The following is a 17,951-nucleotide window of genomic DNA, read 5'->3' on the forward strand; positions in this document are numbered from 1 at the left end:
TAATAGAAAGTAGCTAGCGCAGGCTGACACTGTACTGGTACTGTAATTGAACATTATTGCTTTGAACTAGACTAATAACGTCACACACTATTGGAAACTTAAACATTTTCTGTGAATAGTGATGGCTGTTTTCTCTACATTTAATTTCATTTCATTTCAGTCATTTAGCAGACGCTCTTATCCAGAGCGACTTACAGTTAGTGAGTGCATACATTTTTCATACTCTACAATCTCATTGTGCAGGAGTTGGCTGTAGCTGCATTCTCCAGGAAGTTACCCAGCCCTATTATCTTGGCATTGTCATAGCCATGTCAATAACCATTTGCGGTAATTGGTGTTTTGATTATTATTTTTTCAACCAGCTAAAGAGGAAATAGGGCACATCTGTTTTGACTCACATTTTGCACATAATGTAGGCCTAAACACAAACACACACACACCCACACACACACCGCCCTAACTTCTGACTGTTTTTCTGACGTCAGAGGGGGAGTTTAGAAGGGGGCCCACAAATCACCCCTGCCTTTTTGGGACGGAACAAGAGACAGAGGCCGCCTCCTCACCAGCCCCTTCCTTTCCCACAGTCAACAGGAAGACTGAGCCAAGTCAGACCAGAGACCAGAGAGAGAGGAGCCAAACACTCAGGAGAAGGAGGACGTCTCAACAGCTGCAAATCCAGCACAAAGAAAAGAGAAGTCTGACAAAAGGAATGAACATAAGGAGTAAGAATCACAGAGAGGTGGAGAAACTCCAGTTAACGTCTCAACACAACGTTGAGGTGGAGAAATCAGATAAGAAAAGTTTTAAATACAGGGAGGGGGAGCTTTCAGAGCAAACTACAAAGGAAAAGCAGAGGCCGTCTACTATGGCTGGGCAAGTATCCAAGAGCTCAGCACAGCGACTCAGCCGAGACCTGACCTGTTCTATCTGCCTGGACCTCTTCAAGCAGCCTGTCTCCCTGCCCTGCGACCATACCTTCTGCCAGGTATGCATCGCTGGCTACTGGGCGGGCCCCAGAGGCCAGGTCCAGGGGGGGTCTGGATCCTGTCCCCAGTGCAGAAAGGTGTTCCCTGGCCAGAGCTACCGGCCCAACCGCATCGTGGCCAACATAGTGGAAAGCTACTGCCAGGGCCTGGAGGAGAGCGGGGGGCTGCTGGGGGACGTGGGGGTAACAGAGAGGACCCCTGCCCCTGCTCCTGCCCCACGCTGTGGGCGGCACCGAGAGGAGCTGAAGCTCTACTGTGAGGACGACCAGGAGCTGGTATGTCTGGTGTGTGGACTCTCTCAGGAGCACAGGAACCACACCATGGTGTGTGTCCAGGAGGCACAGCAGAGATACAGGGTAAGTCCACATTTTAATTGACTTGTTTTGCCTTTTTACACTGTTAAATTTCCCAAAGAATGCTTGTAAAAAGCTTAGCTCAGGGCAAAAAAATACAATAAGCCAAAGGGTCACAGACGCAGGAGAAATTGAGGACAGGAAAAAACATTGAGGGGCCATGAATGGAGCAGCAGTATTATGCGTGGGAGGAATTGAAGCAAAACATTTTGGGGATTAAATATGGCACAGAAAAACTTGAAGTGACTTGGCATCAACAACTAAAATGTCAATGATTTGTCACACCACTTCAGGTGTCACTTTATTTCTGTACGACAAACCGCTCATTATCTTCCCCTCTTCGTCTGGCTTGAAGTTGCATCCGGCTCTTTTCCTGTAACATTGTTTTTGCCAGCCTCATTCCCAGGGCAGATTACTGTATTTACTGTGTATGAGCTCTGGTGTACTGTAGAGAACAGAAGGCTGATGACGACTTACAGTAATGCTGCTGCTTTGTTCTGGCTATGCAGGCGTCTCTCAACAGCTCCATGGACTCTCTGAAAGGGGAGTTGAACATGGCCCTGCAGTGTGAGAGAGAGACTGAAGAAGAGGTCAACAAGCTCAAGGTAAGAAAAACTATAGTATCTCATATCTACACCTGGTAACAATCTATACATCGCACTTAAACCTTGATCTTCTCAAACTAGGAGCACACGGCGGACCTGAAGCAACGCATCGAGGCCCAGTTCAGTGACCTGCACCAGTTCCTTTACCAGGAGGAGAAGCTGCTGCAGGTGAAGCTGAAGACAGTGGAGCGCAGGGAGCTGATCAGGCTGGACGAACACAAAGCCCTGCTCTGTGTGGAGGTCTGCCGTCTGCAGAGGGCCCTGAACGAGATCGAGGACAAGCTGAAGGAGCAGGACCCCTTTACACTGCTGCGGGTGAGAGACAGGACAGGGCTACTGTTTACCTACTGGAGAATTCTTGAACGATTACACTGAACAAGTTTAGGTCAGATGTAGTTTTTTTGCATGTGCTGTTTGAAAAAAATATGGATGGGAGGACAAACCTAGCTTGCACACCTCTGGACATTTACATCTGCTATAATAATGCAGTAAGTATCTATTCTAGACATCGCTGTAAGCAATGGACCCCAGAGTGCAGGGAGGAACCCTTTAGGGTGGAGCACAGGCAGAATGTGCGCCCATGACCTCACTCCTGGTCGATGGTGAGGATAAGGAGATTATAGGGACAGGCTCAGACCCAGGGACTTTCCCCCAACTATGGGGAGATCCCAGATGGAGGGATAACGTCAGCTCAGACATTGATGTCATATGGAAAACTGCTTTTCCTCTTTTTAACCACTGCCAAAACTAATGATCACTCTCTCCCCTCTGTTTTTCCTGTCGTGTCCCAGAATATCAAGATCCTGCTCCAGAGGTGAGAGCGTGGCGGGACGTGGGTTGTTTTAGCTTTCAACATGTTATTCCATAATGGGGTTTTCCTGTTTCTGATATGTCTTGTCTAAAGCTTGTGTTGTCTTTGGCAGGCCGTCTCCGAAGTTTGAGAAGCCTACTCTCACGGCTCCCAGTCTGTGTGAGGGCCGGTTCGCAGGGCCCCTGCAGTACCGAGTGTGGAAATCACTGAAAGGAAGCATCTACCCAGGTACTGTAATTTAAATAACTAATCTTTAATAGAGTGAATGTCGATTACAGCACGCAGGAGCTGCAATTCAGGAGCTTTCAGCTACTATTCTTGCTCTGCAACATAGGTGATTTGCAGTGTTGTAGTACAGTCTCGAGACCACATATTGAGTGTCTCGGTCTTGTCTCGGTGTTGGACACATTTGTATTCTGTATTAACTCGGTTCTCGGACATTGAGGACTCACCATTTCTTCCCGAGGTCAGCCGAGACCAGCGGAGTAAAACAATTTTAATTATCAGCTTCCATTCAGTCAGCGCATAAAAGCGCTTCGGCAGGCCAAATATATACACTACTTTCTTGAAACATTAATATCTTAACAGCCTTTATATCTATTATAGACATGTTTGAGCAGTGGCGAACCTATAGGCCTTCAGTGTGTGACAGGTTCGTGATTCTGAAAGGACAGCAACCGTAATACCAGCGCACTCATGTAGGAGTGTGTACTTTTTGTAAAACACAAAGGGCCAGTGGTGTAGTGGAGGGCATAAACCGTATACCCACTTTTATTCAGTGGGCATTGCTTATACTCACTTCTTAATCCCTACTGATGCGTATCGCACACATAGCCTAGTTTCAACGGAATATAATCTGCAGGCAGCAAGTGTGTGCACCTCTTACCTGGTTTTGGCATGGAGCAGCTCACAGAAGAATGACATCGGTAGCTGGTAGGGTATAGGAAAGGCATTTCAATTGATGATATCTACCAGTAAATGCTATCTAAGGCACCAATGGGTATGCAAACCAGGTATTGAAAAAGTTTAGTCTAAAGTGTTGGTTAGTAGGCTATTTGTGATGCGCAATTGTCATCATGAGCTGTTTGCATCAGGGGCGTAGACATGGATGGGCCTGGGTGGACAGAGGCCCACCCACTGGGGAGGCAGGCCCTGACAGATTTGAAGTGATTTTAGCATTGTTTAAGCATTGTGATGGTTTAAGACCATCACATTTTTGTATTTTTTTCACACAAAAAGAAAAGTGATTTTGAGAGTGAAAATCTGAAAAATCTATAGGAAAACTAATAAAAAAGGATTTTTCAAACAGGGTGCCTTTCCTTCGCTGAGTGGGCCATTTGGGAAGTTTCTGGCAAAATTAGAGTATACCTACTTCTCCAGGCACCACTACACCACCGCATAGGGCCGATGGAAAGACAGCAGTCACACACAGCATGATGTTAAAGGATAAGCAGTCCATAAACTCGAACATATTAAGCCAAAAGGTCCAAATCATAAGAATACAAAAACACAACCATTAAGCATTTCCCAATCGAAATGTACAACTATTACTTCCCATTGCACGTTTAGCACACAAAGTAACCAGTGACTTAAAGTTTAAAGTGGAACTGACAGCGTTTTAACTACTTTGCAGATATGAAACAAACAGACAATCATAATTTCAGTCAAAAATATATATATATTTTTTTAATAGTTTCTATATGACTCAACGTTCCATGACGTACATGAAGGCATTAATGGCAGAATAGATGGATGCAGTTAAATGCATGATTAATATAATTCACCAATACATTTCTTGGTAGTCGAAAATATACAGTGGGGAAAAAAGTATTTAGTCAGCCACCAGTTGTGCAAGTTCTCCCACTTAAAAGATGAGAGAGGCCTGTAATTTTCATCATAGGTACACGTCAACTATGACAGACAAAATGAGAGAAAAAATATCCAGAAAATCACATTGTAGGATTTTTAATGAATTTATTTGCAAATTATGGTGGAAAATAAGTATTTGGTCAATAACAAAAGTTTCTCAATACTTTGTTATATACCCTTTGTTGGCAATGACACAGGTCAAACGTTTTCTGTAAGTCTTCACAAGGTTTTCACACACTGTTGCTGGTATTGTGGCCCATTCCTCCATGCAGATCTCCTCTAGAGCAGTGATGTTTTGGGGCTGTCGCTGGGCAACACAGACTTTCAACTCCCTCCAAAGATTTTCTATGGGGTTGAGATCTGGAGACTGGCTAGGCCACTCCAGGACCTTGAAATGCTTCATACGAAGCCACTCCTTCGTTGCCCGGGCGGTGTGTTTGGGATCATTGTCATGCTGAAAGACCCAGCCACGTTTCATCTTCAATGCCCTTGCTGATGGAAGGAGGTTTTCACTCAAAATCTCACGATACATGGCCCCATTCATTCTTTCCTTTACACGGATCAGTCGTCCTGGTCCCTTTGCAGAAAAACAGCCCCAAAGCATGATGTTTCCACCCCCATGCTTCACAGTAGGTATGGTGTTCTTTGGATGCAACTCAGCATTCTTTGTCCTCCAAACACGACGAGTTGAGTTTTTACCAAAAAGTTCTATTTTGGTTTCATCTGACCATATGACATTCTCCCAATCCTCTTCTGGATCATCCAAATGCACTCTAGCAAACTTCAGACGGGCCTGGACATGTACTGGCTTAAGCAGGGGGACACGTCTGGCACTGCAGGATTTGAGTCCCTGGTGGCGTAGTGTGTTACTGATGGTAGGCTTTGTTACTTTGGTCCCAGCTCTCTGCAGGTCATTCACTAGGTCCCCCCGTGTGGTTCTGGGATTTTTGCTCACCGTTCTTGTGATCATTTTGACCCCACGGGGTGAGATCTTGCGTGGAGCCCCAGATCGAAGGAGATTATCAGTGGTCTGTATGTCTTCCATTTCCTAATAATTGCTCCCACAGTTGATTTCTTCAAACCAAGCTGCTTACCTATTGCAGATTCAGTCTTCCCAGCCTGGTGCAGGTCTACAATTTTGTTTCTGGTGTCCTTTGACAGCTCTTTGGTCTTGGCCATAGTGGAGTTTGGAGTGTGACTGTTTGAGGTTGTGGACAGGTGTCTTTTATACTGATAACAAGTTCAAACAGGTGCCATTAATACAGGTAACGAGTGGAGGACAGAGGAGCCTCTTAAAGAAGAAGTTCAGAAATCTTGCTTGTTTGTAGGTGACCAAATACTTATTTTCCACCATAATTCGCAAATAAATTCATTCAAAATCCTACAATGTGATTTTCTGGATTTTTTGTCTTCAATTTGTCTGTCATAGTTGACGTGTACCTATGATGAAAATTACAGGCCTCTCTCATATTTTTAAGTGGGAGAACATGCACAATTGGTGGCTGACTAAATACTTTTTTTCCCCCACTGTATTGCTATCAGGATGTAAATCACAGCTGGCCTGGTACATTGTTTGCTGCCTCCATTCGGGATGCACTGTTTCAGTTTCAATGACTCAATATTCTGGACAGAAACTGACTAATGTAACTAAGGCTGGGAATGTCAATACAATCAAACTAGCAAGGGCAATGATCACAAGTCAGTCATAACATATTTATGTAGCAAGCTAAAAACATATAGCCTAATGTTACCTATATAGCTAGCTGATAGAAGGATGTCATGTCATGCCATTGGAGGAGTGGGTGAGTGACTGACTTTTTCCCCTCATATCGTTTTTTGTTGGCTATACACAGCTAGAGATGCAGGTGTCATTTGGTTAGCTAGCAAGAACTTGAACGACTGTTATACAGTTAGCATATCTCTTGCGTTCGCAAATTCACTCTGGCTATCTACTACGATTTCAGAGCACTCTCATATGAGTCTCAGAGTGCAAAATAACTGATGAATTTACAAACACACAACACCCGCTGAATATGACCGGTGTCAGTAAAAGTAGGCAAAAAAAGTAATAGTTAGTCAAGAATGGTCTAGATAACATGTAAACAGCCTAACCAGCTTTACAATGGTGAGTAAAATGGTCAGAGTGAGGTGTTTTCTCATTTGTGTCTGAAAGTAGCTAGCTAGCAAGCTAGCCAACTTTAGCCAGTTAGCTTGGATGGTTGGTAGGGACAAGCATGCATTGGCAGGCAAGCTGCAGAAGGACAAAGAAGCTACAATTCCCCATTGTTTATCAGTGCAAATTTGACGGCCAACAAGCTGAAAAGTTTGAGCGGGTTTACAGTATCTCAAATCAAATCAAATTTTATTTGTCACATCCGCCGAATAAAACAGGTGTAGACCTTACAGTGAAATGCTTACTTTACTTACAAACCCTTAACCAGCAATGCAGTTTTAAGAAAATTAAGTGTTAAGAATGTATTTACTAAAAAAGTAAAAAAAGAAAATAAAAAATGAAGAAAATAGAAAAATAACAAATAATTAAAAAGCAACAATAAAATAACAGTAACAAGGCTATATACAGGGGGTACCGGTACAGAGTCAATGTGCGGGTGCACAGGTTATTCGAGGTAATTGAGGTAATATATACAGTACCAGTCAAAGGTTTGGACACCTACTGCACAGATCCTAGCTATATGGGTCCCTGCATTGTCATGATGAAACATGAGATGACGGTGGCGAATGAATGGCATGACAATGGGACTCAGGATCTCTTCACGGTATCTCTGTGAACCGAGTTTGGGAAACCCTGTGTTAGTGGAAGGGTTAGCTACCATGCTAAGTAGTTGCATAGTAGCTAAAAAGTAGTAAGTAGTTGAAAAGTTGCTAATTAGTTAAAATGCTAAAGTTGTCCGTGATGAGATTCGGGTTGCTAGTCGTTCACGTTATAAGCCTACCCATCCACCCCAACCAACCACTCTACTTTCGTTTTTGCTGTAGCCCTTTCCTGCAGTCAATGACAAAAAGCGCCCTCTTTGGCCTCATGGGTGGAATTAATTAATATTTCTCATAATTAAATGTTTTTTGTTTTTTTCTTAAACAACGAAAATCCGGTGTCTCTATGTCAAACAGTTTTGCTATACTGTATTTCAGTCTTCTCTGATGTACAGTACAAGTCGAAGGTTTGGACACACCAACTAATTCAAAGGTTTTTCTTTATTTTTACTATTTTCTACATTGTAGAATAATAGTGAAGACATCAAAACTATGAAATAACACATATGGAATCATGTAGTAACCAAAAAAGTGTATTTGAGATTCTTCAAAGTAGCCACCCTTTGCCTTGATGACAGCTTTGCACACTCTTGGCATTCTCTCAACCAGCTTCATGAGGTAGTCACCTGGAATGCATTTCAATTAACAGGTGCGACTTCTTAAAGGTTAATTTGTGGAATTTCTTTCCTTCTTAATGCGTTTGAGATAATCAGTTGTGTTGTGACAAGGTAGGGATGGTATACAGAAGATAGCCCTATTTGGTAAAAGACCAAGTCCATATTATGGCAAGAACAGCTCAAATAAGCAAAGAGAAACGACATGAAGGTCAGTCAATCCGGAAAATTTCAAGAACTAGTGCAGTCGCATAAACCATCAAGCGCTATGATGAAACTGGCTCTCATGAGGACCACCACAGGAATGGGAGACCCAGAGTTACCTCTGCTGCAGAGGATAAGTTCATTAGAGTAACCAGCCTCAGAAATTGCAGCCCAAATAAATGCTTCAGAGAGTTCAAGTAACAGACACATCTCAACATCAACTGTTCAGAGGAGACTGCGTGAATCAGTCCTTCATGGTCGAATTGCTGCAAAGAAACCACTACTAAAGGACACCAATAAGAAGAAGATACTTGCTTGGGCCAAGAAACACGAGCAATGGACATTAGACCGGTGGAATTCTGTCCTTTGGTCTGATGAGTCCAAATTTGAGATTTTTGGTTCCAACCGCCATGTCTTTGTGAGACGCAGAGTAGGTGAACGGATGATCTCCGCATGTGTGGTTCCCACCGTGAAGAATGGAGGAGGAGGTGTGATGGTGTGGGGGTGCATTGCTGGTGACACTGTCTGTGATTTATTTAGAATTCAAGGCACACTTAACCAGCATGGCTACCACAGCATTCTGCAGCGATACGCCATCCCATCTGGTTTGCGCTAAGTGGGACTATCATTTGTTTTTCAACAGGACAATGACCCAACACACCTCCAGGAAGGAGAGTGATGGAGTGCTGCATCAGATGACCTGGCCTCCACAATCACCCAACCTCAACCCAATTGAGATGGTTTGGGATGAGTTGGACCGCAGAGTGAAGGAAACAAGTGCTCAGCATATGTGGAAACTCCTTCAAGACTGTTGGAAAGCATTCCAGGTGAAGCTGGTTGAGAGAATGCAAAGAGTGTGCAAAGCTGTCATCAAGGCAAAGGGTGGCTACTTTGAAGAATCTCAAATACACTTATATATTTATTCTAAATGTCAGAATAATTGTCAGTAGCTGAGTGTAGATGCGGTGAGGAATCAAGCGCAGGAAACACGGGCATTCGTCAACAGACTTTAGTAACAAAAATAACAGCACCAAACAGGCGAACAGCCAACCCAACCGGGAGGCAAAATACAAAGTACGCACAACACACACAGTGCGTAAAAATGACGATAGCGCACACAGTGCGGACTCTCGGAAAAACAACAATCCTGAGAGTAATACCAAAGAGCAACAGCTTGACAAATAAACAATACCACATAACACCTGCCCCCACACACGAAAACTAAATAGGCAACCAAATCAAACACTAACAAGGGACAGGTGTACAAACAGACAAAACCAAACAAACATGAAACATCGAACGGTGGCAGCTAGTACTCCGGGGACGACGACCGCCGAAGCCTGCCCGAACAAGGAGGAGGAGCAGCCTCGGCCGAAACCGTGACAATAATAGTAGAGAGAATGATTTATTTCAGCTTTTATTTATTTCATCACATTCCCAGTGGGTCAGAAGTTTACATACACTCAATTAGTATTTGGTAGCATTGCCTTTACATTGTTTAACTTGGGTCAAACGTTTCGGGTAGCCTTCCACAAGCTTCCCACAATAAATTGGGTGAATTTTGGCCCATTCCTCCTGACAGAGCTGGTGTAACTGAGTCAGGTTTGTAGGCCTCCTTGCTCCTTGTGGCAAATTTTCTATAGGATTGAGGTCAGGGCTTTGTGATGGCCACTCCAATACCTTGACTTTGTTGTCCTTAAGCCATTTTGCCACAACTTAGGAAGTATGCTTGGGGTCGTTGTTCATTTGGAAGACCCATTTGCGACCAAGCTTTAACTTCCTGACTGATGTCTTGAGATGTTGCTTCAATATATCCACATAATTTCCCTTCCTCATGATGCCATCTATTTTGTGAAGTGCACCAGTCCCTCCTGCAGCAAAGCACCCCCACAGCATGATGCTGCCATCCCCGTGCTTCACAGTTGGGATGTTGTTCTTCGGCTTGCAAGCCTTCCCCTTTTTCCTCCAAACATAACGATGGTCATTATGGCCAAACAGTTCTATTTTTGTTTCATCAGACCAGAGGACATTTCTCCAAAAAGTACAATCTTTGAGAACCATAGTCTATCTTTTTTATGGCGGTTTTGGAGCAGTGGCTTCTTCCTTGCTGAGCGGCCTTTCAGGTTATGTCGATATAGGACTCGTTTTACTTTGGATATAGATACCTTTGTACCTGTTTCCTCCAGCATCTTCACAAGGTCCTTTGCTGTTGTGCTGGGATTGATTTGCACTTCTCGCACCAAAGTACGTTCATCTCTAGGAGATAGAACGCGTCTCCTTCCTGAGCGGTATGACGGCTGCGTGGTCCCATGGTGTTTATACGTGTGTTCTATTGTTTGTACAGATGAATGTGGTACCTTCAGGCGTTTGGAAAATGCTCCCAAGCATGAACCAGACTTGTGGAGGTCTACCATTTTTTTTCTGAGGTCTTGGCTGATTTCTTTTGATTTTCCCATGATGTCAATCAAAGAGGCACTGAGTTTGAAGGTAGGCCTTGAAATACATCCACAGGTACACCTCCAATTGACTCAAATAATGTCAATTAGCCTATCAGAAGCTTCTAAAGCCATGACATCATTTTCTGGAATTTTCCAAGCTGTTTAAAGGCACAGTCAACTTAGTGTATGCAAACTTCTGACCCACTGGAATTGTGATACAGTGAATTATAAGTGAAATAATCTGTCTGTAAACAATTGTTGGAAAAATTACTTGTGTCATGCACAAAGTAGATGTCCTAACGGACTTGCCAAAACTATAGTTTGTTAACAAGAAATGTGTGGAGTGGTTGAAAAACAAGTTTTAATGACTCCAACCTAAGTGTAGGTAAACTTCAGACTTCAACTGTAGGTAGAGGTAAATTGACTATGCATATATAATAAACAGAGAGTAGCAGCAGCGTAGAAATGGGGTGGGGGGGTCAATGCAAATAGCCATTTGGTTAGCTGTTCAGATTTCTTATGGCTAGGGGGTAGAATCTTTTAAGAAGCCTTTTGGACCTAGACTTGGCGCTTTGGTAACGCTTGCGCTGCGGTAGCAGGGAGAACAGTCTATGAGTAGGGTGGCTGGAGTCTTTGGCTATTTTTAGGGCCTTCCTCTGACACCGCCTGGTATGGAGGTCCTGGATGGCAGGAAGCTTGGCCCCAGTGACGTACTGGGCCGTACGCACTACCCTCTGTAGTGCCTTGTGGTCGGAGGCCGAGCAGTTGCCATGCCAGGCGGTGATGCAACCAGTCAGGATGCTCTCGATTGTGCAGCTGTAGAACTTTTTGATGATCTGAGGACCCATGCCAAATATTTTCAGTCTCCTGAGGGGGAATAGGCATTGTCGTGCCCTCTTCATGACTGTCTTGTTGTGTTTGGATCATGACAGTTCATTGGTGATGTGGACACCAAGGAACTTGAAGCTCTTAACCTGCTCCACTACAGCCCCGTCGATGAGAATGGGGGTGTGCTCGGCCCTCCTTTTCCTGTAGTCCACGATAATCTCCTTTGTCTTGATCATGTTGAGGGAGAGGTTGTTATCTTGGCACCACACTGCCAGGTCTCTGACCTCCTCCCTATAGGCTGTCTCATCGTTGTCGGTGATCAGGCCTACCAATGTTTTGTCGTCGGCAAACTTAATGATGGTGTTGGAGTCATGCTTGGCCATGCAGTCATGGGTGAACAGGGAGTACAGGAGGGGACTGAGCATGCACCCCTGAGGGGCCCCCGTGTTGAGGATCAGCGTGGCAGATGTGTTGTTACCTACCCTTACCACCTGGGGGCGGCAAGTCAGGAAGTCCAGGATCCAGTTGCAGAGGGAGGTGTTTAGTCCCAGGGTCCTTAGCTTAGTGATGAGCTTTGTTCCTTCGTTAGATTTTAGATCATCTTGCTCTGGCTATCATTAGTTGTTGATCTTGTTGTTGTTGAGGGAGAAAATGCCCACCTTTTCATGGTTGTTGATCAATAGGACTGTAAGTTCCCAAATGTAAGACTCCTGTGGTGTTTACATATTTACAGAAATCCATTCAGGTGTATTTTGTGGCTTTTGGCGAATGCGTTCTAATGTTCTAAATTCGGGCTGTTGCAACTGCCTGTAAACACACAGTCCAGTTCAAAGTGAATGATGGTGGGCCCGTATGGAAAATGGCTTGTTTGTATAAAGATCTACTGTAGCTCTGATTGGCTGTAGCACACCGGTTTGTGTAGACTCCTGTCCTGGACAAGACAGATGTTTTTATGCAGTTTTATTTACTGCTGTGTCTATTAATTGTCCAAACGCACGGCCGCTTTCCCACTTTATATTTCCCAAACATTCTAAGAATTTATGAAAATGACCATATCTAAGTGGTCGCTTGTCAGATTTTGTAATATTCTTCCTGGGGGTGTATATTAACAGATTTTAATATAATTTCATGTTGCTAAAATGCTGTCAGTTCCACTTTAAATGCAGCAATGTTTTACACACATAAGTTATTTTCAAAGAGATGGCTAACAACAGCAAGCGCGCTGCAATAAAAAACACAGTTCCACTCACCAGATGATGATCATTTGAAACGTAACTTCTTGTTGAAAGTTATTCTTGAAAAGGGAGAAGCTAACAAATTAGCAACAACATCATCTTTGATAACACCTGCTGCAGCCGCTGCAAACTAGCCAACAACAAAAGCTAGTTAGCTGGACCGTGGGAAAACTACTGCTCGCTATGGCACAGTGACCTTTTGGCCTTCAAGTTTTCATAAGTTTTTGTAAAAATGGTCCCACTCATTAAGTCAAAATGTGATTGGTTGATTCCACTGTCACTCCAAAATGTTGCCCTAATACAGTTGAATGGCAGATGCCTTTATCTAGATTCTGATGGCCTAGCCAATGGCTGATTTAGCTAGCTAGATTTATCTCCCCAGAGTCCAGCAAAGAAAAATACTGATTGGATCTTTTGTTCTCTTTCCAACAAAAACTGAAGAGATTAAATCAGAACATCATTGAAAATAATAATATTATTATTATTATAATTATCATAATTTTATAAATCGTTAGCCCTTCTCTGAAGGCGGAGAAGGCCCATTGTTCCCCACTGTGTTTGGGTTAATAATTTGTAGAGTGGCTCTATTTTCCCACAGCATGCATTTTTTCACTATTCTGAATGTCTAAAGAATCCATATTTTGTTCTGAAATATGAACACAGAAATACTGGACATTTTAAACTCTTATTAGGGTGGTGATTTGACAAAATTACAATCATGGTCTTGAATTGGACTCGCATTCTGCTAGTCTTTGTCTTTTTTATTTTATTTTATTTCACCTTTATTTAACCAGGTAAGCCAGTTGAGAACAAGTTCTCATTTACAACTGCGACCTGGCCAAGATAAAGCAAAGCAGTGCAATAAAAACAACAAACACAGAGTTACATGTGGAATAAACTAAACGTACAGTCAATAACACAATAGAAAATCTATATACAGTGTGTGCAAATGTAGTATGTTATGGAGGTAAGACAATAAATAGGCCATAGTGCAAAATAATTACAATTTAGTATTAACACTGGAGTGATAGATGTGCAGAAAATGATGTGTAAATAGAGATACTGGGGTGCAAATGAGCAAAATAAATAACAATATGGGGATGAGGTAGTTGGGTGGGCTAATTTCAGATGGGCTGTGTACAGGTGCAGTGATCGGTAAACTGCTCTGACAACTGATGCTTAAAGATAGTGAGGGAGATAAGTGTCTCCAGCTTCAGAGATTGTTGCAGTTCATTGCAGTCATTTGCAGCAGAGAACTGGAAGGAATGGCAGCCAAAGGAGGTGTTGGCTTTGGGGATGACCAGTGAAATATACCTGCTGGAACGCATACTACGGGTGGGTGTTGCTATGGTGACCAATGAGCTAAGATAAGGCGGGGATTTGCCTAGAAGAGATTTATAGATGACCTGGAGCCAGTGGGTTTGGCGACGAATATGTAGTGAGGGCCAGCCAACGAGAGCGTACAGGTCACAATGCTGGGTAATATATGGGGCTTTGGTGACAAAACTGATGGCACTGTGATAGACTACATCCAATTTGCTGAGTAGGGTGTTGGAAGCTATTTTGTAAATGACATTGCCGAAGTCAAGGATCGGTAGGATAGTCAGTTTTACAAGGGTATGTTTAGCAGCATGAGTGAAGGAGGCTTCTAGATTTAACTTTGGATTGGAGATGCTTAAAGCCTTGGCCAGGTCGATAAAGACGGCTGCACAGTACTGTCTTTTATCGATTGCGGTTATTATATTGTTTAGGACCTTGAGCGAGGCTGAGGTGCACCCATGACCAGCTCGGAAACCAGATTGCATAGCGGAGAAGGTACGATGGAATTCGAAATGGTCGGTGATCTGTTTGTTAACTTGGCTTTCAAATACTTTCGAAAGGCAGGGCAGGATGGATATAGGTCTGTAACAGTTTGGATCTAGAGTGTCACCCCCTTTGAAGTGGGGGATGACCGCGGCAGCTTTCCAATCTCTGGGGATCTCAGTCGATACGAAATAGAGATTGAACAGGCTAGTAATAGGGGTTGCGACAATTTCGGCAGCTAATTTTAGAAAGAAAGGGTCCAGATTGTCTAGCCCAGCTGATTTGTAGAGGTCCAGATTTTGCAGCTCTTTCAGGACATCAGCTATCTGAATTTGGGTGAAGGATGCTTATTGATAAGAATAGAATAAGCATACGGCTAAAGGCTTTAAGAACTGGTCTTCTAGTGCGTTGGGTACAGAGAATAAAAGGGGCAGATTTCCGGGCGTTGTAGAATAGATTCAGGGCATTATGTACAGACAAGGATATGGAAGGATATGAGTACAGTGGAGGTACACCTAAGCAGTGGGTAACGATGAAATAGGTAGCATCACTGGAGGTACCGATTGAGCCGGTCTCCGCGTGTATGTGGGGTGGGACAAAGGAGCTCTCTGAGGCTGGTTGAGCGGGACTGGAGGTTCTACAGTGAAATAGTATAATAAGAACTAGCCCAAACAGCAATAGGCTAGGCATATTGACATGGGAGAGAGGCATAACACAATCACAGGTGTTATTCGAGAGGGCTAAGACAACAACTGGTAATGGCGACGAAAGTTAGGGCTGAGGCTAAACAGATAAACAGGACAGGGTACCGTATAAAGGAACAGTCCAGCAGGCATCAGCTGTGTAGCTGAGTGATCATAAGGTCCAGTGAACAGCAATAGCTAAGTCCGGGAGCAGTTTGTAGGCTGCTACAGCACAGGCGAGCAGGAGGCATGGCTGTTGATTGCGCGTGCTAGCGGGCCGGGGCTAGCAGATGGATCTTCGTGGTCGTCGCAAAAGGAAGCCTGTTGAAATCACATCAGACGATTACGTCGGCAGACCAGTCGTGATGGATCGGCGGGGCTCCGTGTCGACACTAGGAGGTCCCGTCTGGTTGACAGAGAGTTAGATAGCCGGGAGATGGGCCTGGCTCGAGGCTAGCTCAAGGCTAACTGTGTGCATCGGGACAGTGGTGAATTAGCCAACAACAGCCATTCGGTTGCAGCTAGCTAGTTGCGATGATCCGGTGTTAAGGTCCAGTGATTCAGTGATTCCGGCAGAAAATCTGATATGCTCTGGGTCGATAGCACGCTGTGTAGACCGATAATTGTCCAAGCTAGAGCTGGCTGGTAGGTAGTGCAGGCCACGGACAGTGGTGAAGACCGCTAACGGTGGCTAATAGCAAGTAGCTAGTTAGCTGGCTAGTATCAGCCGTAGGTTCTTGATAAAAATAAAGAAATAATAGAATCCGTTCCACATTGGGTGAGGCGGGTTGCAGGAAAGTATATTTGGTTAAAGGATGGGAAGTGAGATAGAGAAATATATACGAAAAAAAGACAAAAAACAGGGCTATTTACACGAGGACACAACAGAAAACACGACCACACTGCTACGCCATCTTGACTCTGTCTCGGACCCCTTGTCCCCCTCCCGGTCTTGGTCTTGAATCGGTCTCGCTTTAGTTGGTCTTGAACACAACACTGGTGATTTGCACAGAATTCACTACTTTACTACACAGAATTCTCTACTTAACTGTTGTTTTCTTATTTTAGATAGAAAGATGAAACTGTTTAATTGAGAATGACACTGCTGTACCACTTTTATCTGTATTATGGAATGTTATACTTGTTTTCCTTGCTCAGTTCCGGCTGCCATCACCTTAAACTCGAGCACGGCCAACCCCTGGCTCAGCCTGACCTCCTCCCTCACCTGTGTCCGCTACCAGACCTTCAACCACTCTGTCCAGGACAACCCCCACCGCTTCAACGCTGCCCTGTCCCTGCTGGGCAGTCAGGGCTTCACCCATGGCCGCCACTACTGGGAGATAGAGGTCTACAGCAGCACTGTGTGGACCGTGGGGGTAGCCAGAGAGTCTGTATCCAGGAAGGGGGTCATCAAAGCCCTGCCAGCCAATGGCTTCTGGACCCTGTCCCTGTCCTATGGAATACAGTACATGGCCTGTACATCGCCCCCTACTGTGCTGTCACTTGAGGAGCCTCTGGCTAGGATAGGGGTGTATCTGGATTATAAGAGGGGTCTGGTGTCTTTCTACAATGCAGAGAGCATGACTCATCTCTATACCTTCCGTGAAACCTTCACAGAGACGTTGTACCCCTACTTCAATCTGGGATTCCTGGATAAAGTGCATGAGAATGAGCCCCTCAAAGTTTTCCTTCCCAAAATCTGACAACCGCAGCACGCATCTACACATCGCAAAGCCTGTGGCAAGCCTTATACTGGTGCTAAACCTCCCTCAGAGTATAACTGTCAGATAATAAGCGACATAAAAAACGAGCACAAAATGCTACCATATTGTTTTGAGATGTTAAATAGTAAGTAGGCCAACTGTTCAACTTCAGAAACATCTCAATATCTTACTAAAGTCATCTTGATGGGGGTCAGTGAGCTTCACCATCAAGGATTGTTTAATGTTTTTGTCATCTTTATTATTAATGCGCAATAACCTTTTGCAATATTACAGCATAAATTGTACCCGCCTGGCGTTAACTGAATGATGAATACAAAATTGCCTTATCGTCTACAATGTACGGCAGTTCAGTATTTTGAGACAAAGGTGCGCCAACTATTTGGATAAGTAATTTTCAATGCATAATTATAATTTTCATACAAATATTGGATATCATCAGTATTTCAAATGTATACTGCAAGATATCGTTCTAAATAAATACACATTTGTTTTGTGTCTCTGTGTTGAAATATAACCCTTTTTTTGATCTGGACAGTCTTAGCAGGAACAGCAACAAGCATGAACACACTTCTGTTTGTGAATATCAGAGCACAGGAAAGAAAAAAAAACTAATTAAGAGGTCATTTGAAGCGAGTTTTGTGGTTGTGTCACTTTCTTACTGAGCTGAGTATTGGGTCAAAATGATTGTAGTAAAATTTAAGATGTGGACCATTTCCTAGAAATCCCTGATAGTGCAAGTCAGAGAAGTGCTTGTCCATAATGGAGCTGTCACTGTCTCATCGACAAGTGTTTTTGTCAGTGTGAGTCATTTTGGAAATGAAAATAGTACATAGAGCTACTATAGATAACATTATAAAGTCTCTATCAGCATCCAGGAGCAGAAATGGAGATGGATTGGCCACACGGTCCGCAGAACATCACACAACATTAATAGAATGAAAGCCTGCAAAGCAGAAGAGGTTAAAACACAACAACTGATGAATAACTGTTTTGTTTCTTTAGGATAGCACCATACTAGGATAGCAC

The 17,951-nt window shown here is 43.7% G+C and overlaps 1 protein-coding gene across 1 annotated transcript; it reads left to right on the forward strand.

Annotated features, from left to right (window-relative positions):
• Positions 1-555: 555 nt before the first annotated feature.
• Positions 556-17,420, forward strand: LOC121582386 (zinc-binding protein A33). Its single transcript, XM_041898134.2, has 6 exons — positions 556-1,342; positions 1,849-1,944; positions 2,026-2,259; positions 2,736-2,758; positions 2,868-2,983; positions 16,360-17,420. The coding sequence occupies exons 1-6, from the start codon at positions 710-712 to the stop codon at positions 16,902-16,904; spliced, it is 1,647 nt and encodes a 548-aa protein (XP_041754068.1). The 5' UTR covers positions 556-709; the 3' UTR covers positions 16,905-17,420.
• The last annotated feature ends 531 nt before the right edge of the window (positions 17,421-17,951 follow it).

The sequence above is a fragment of the Coregonus clupeaformis genome, chromosome 15 (genome assembly GCF_020615455.1).
Source record: "Coregonus clupeaformis isolate EN_2021a chromosome 15, ASM2061545v1, whole genome shotgun sequence".
Taxonomy (NCBI): Eukaryota; Metazoa; Chordata; class Actinopteri; order Salmoniformes; family Salmonidae; genus Coregonus; species Coregonus clupeaformis.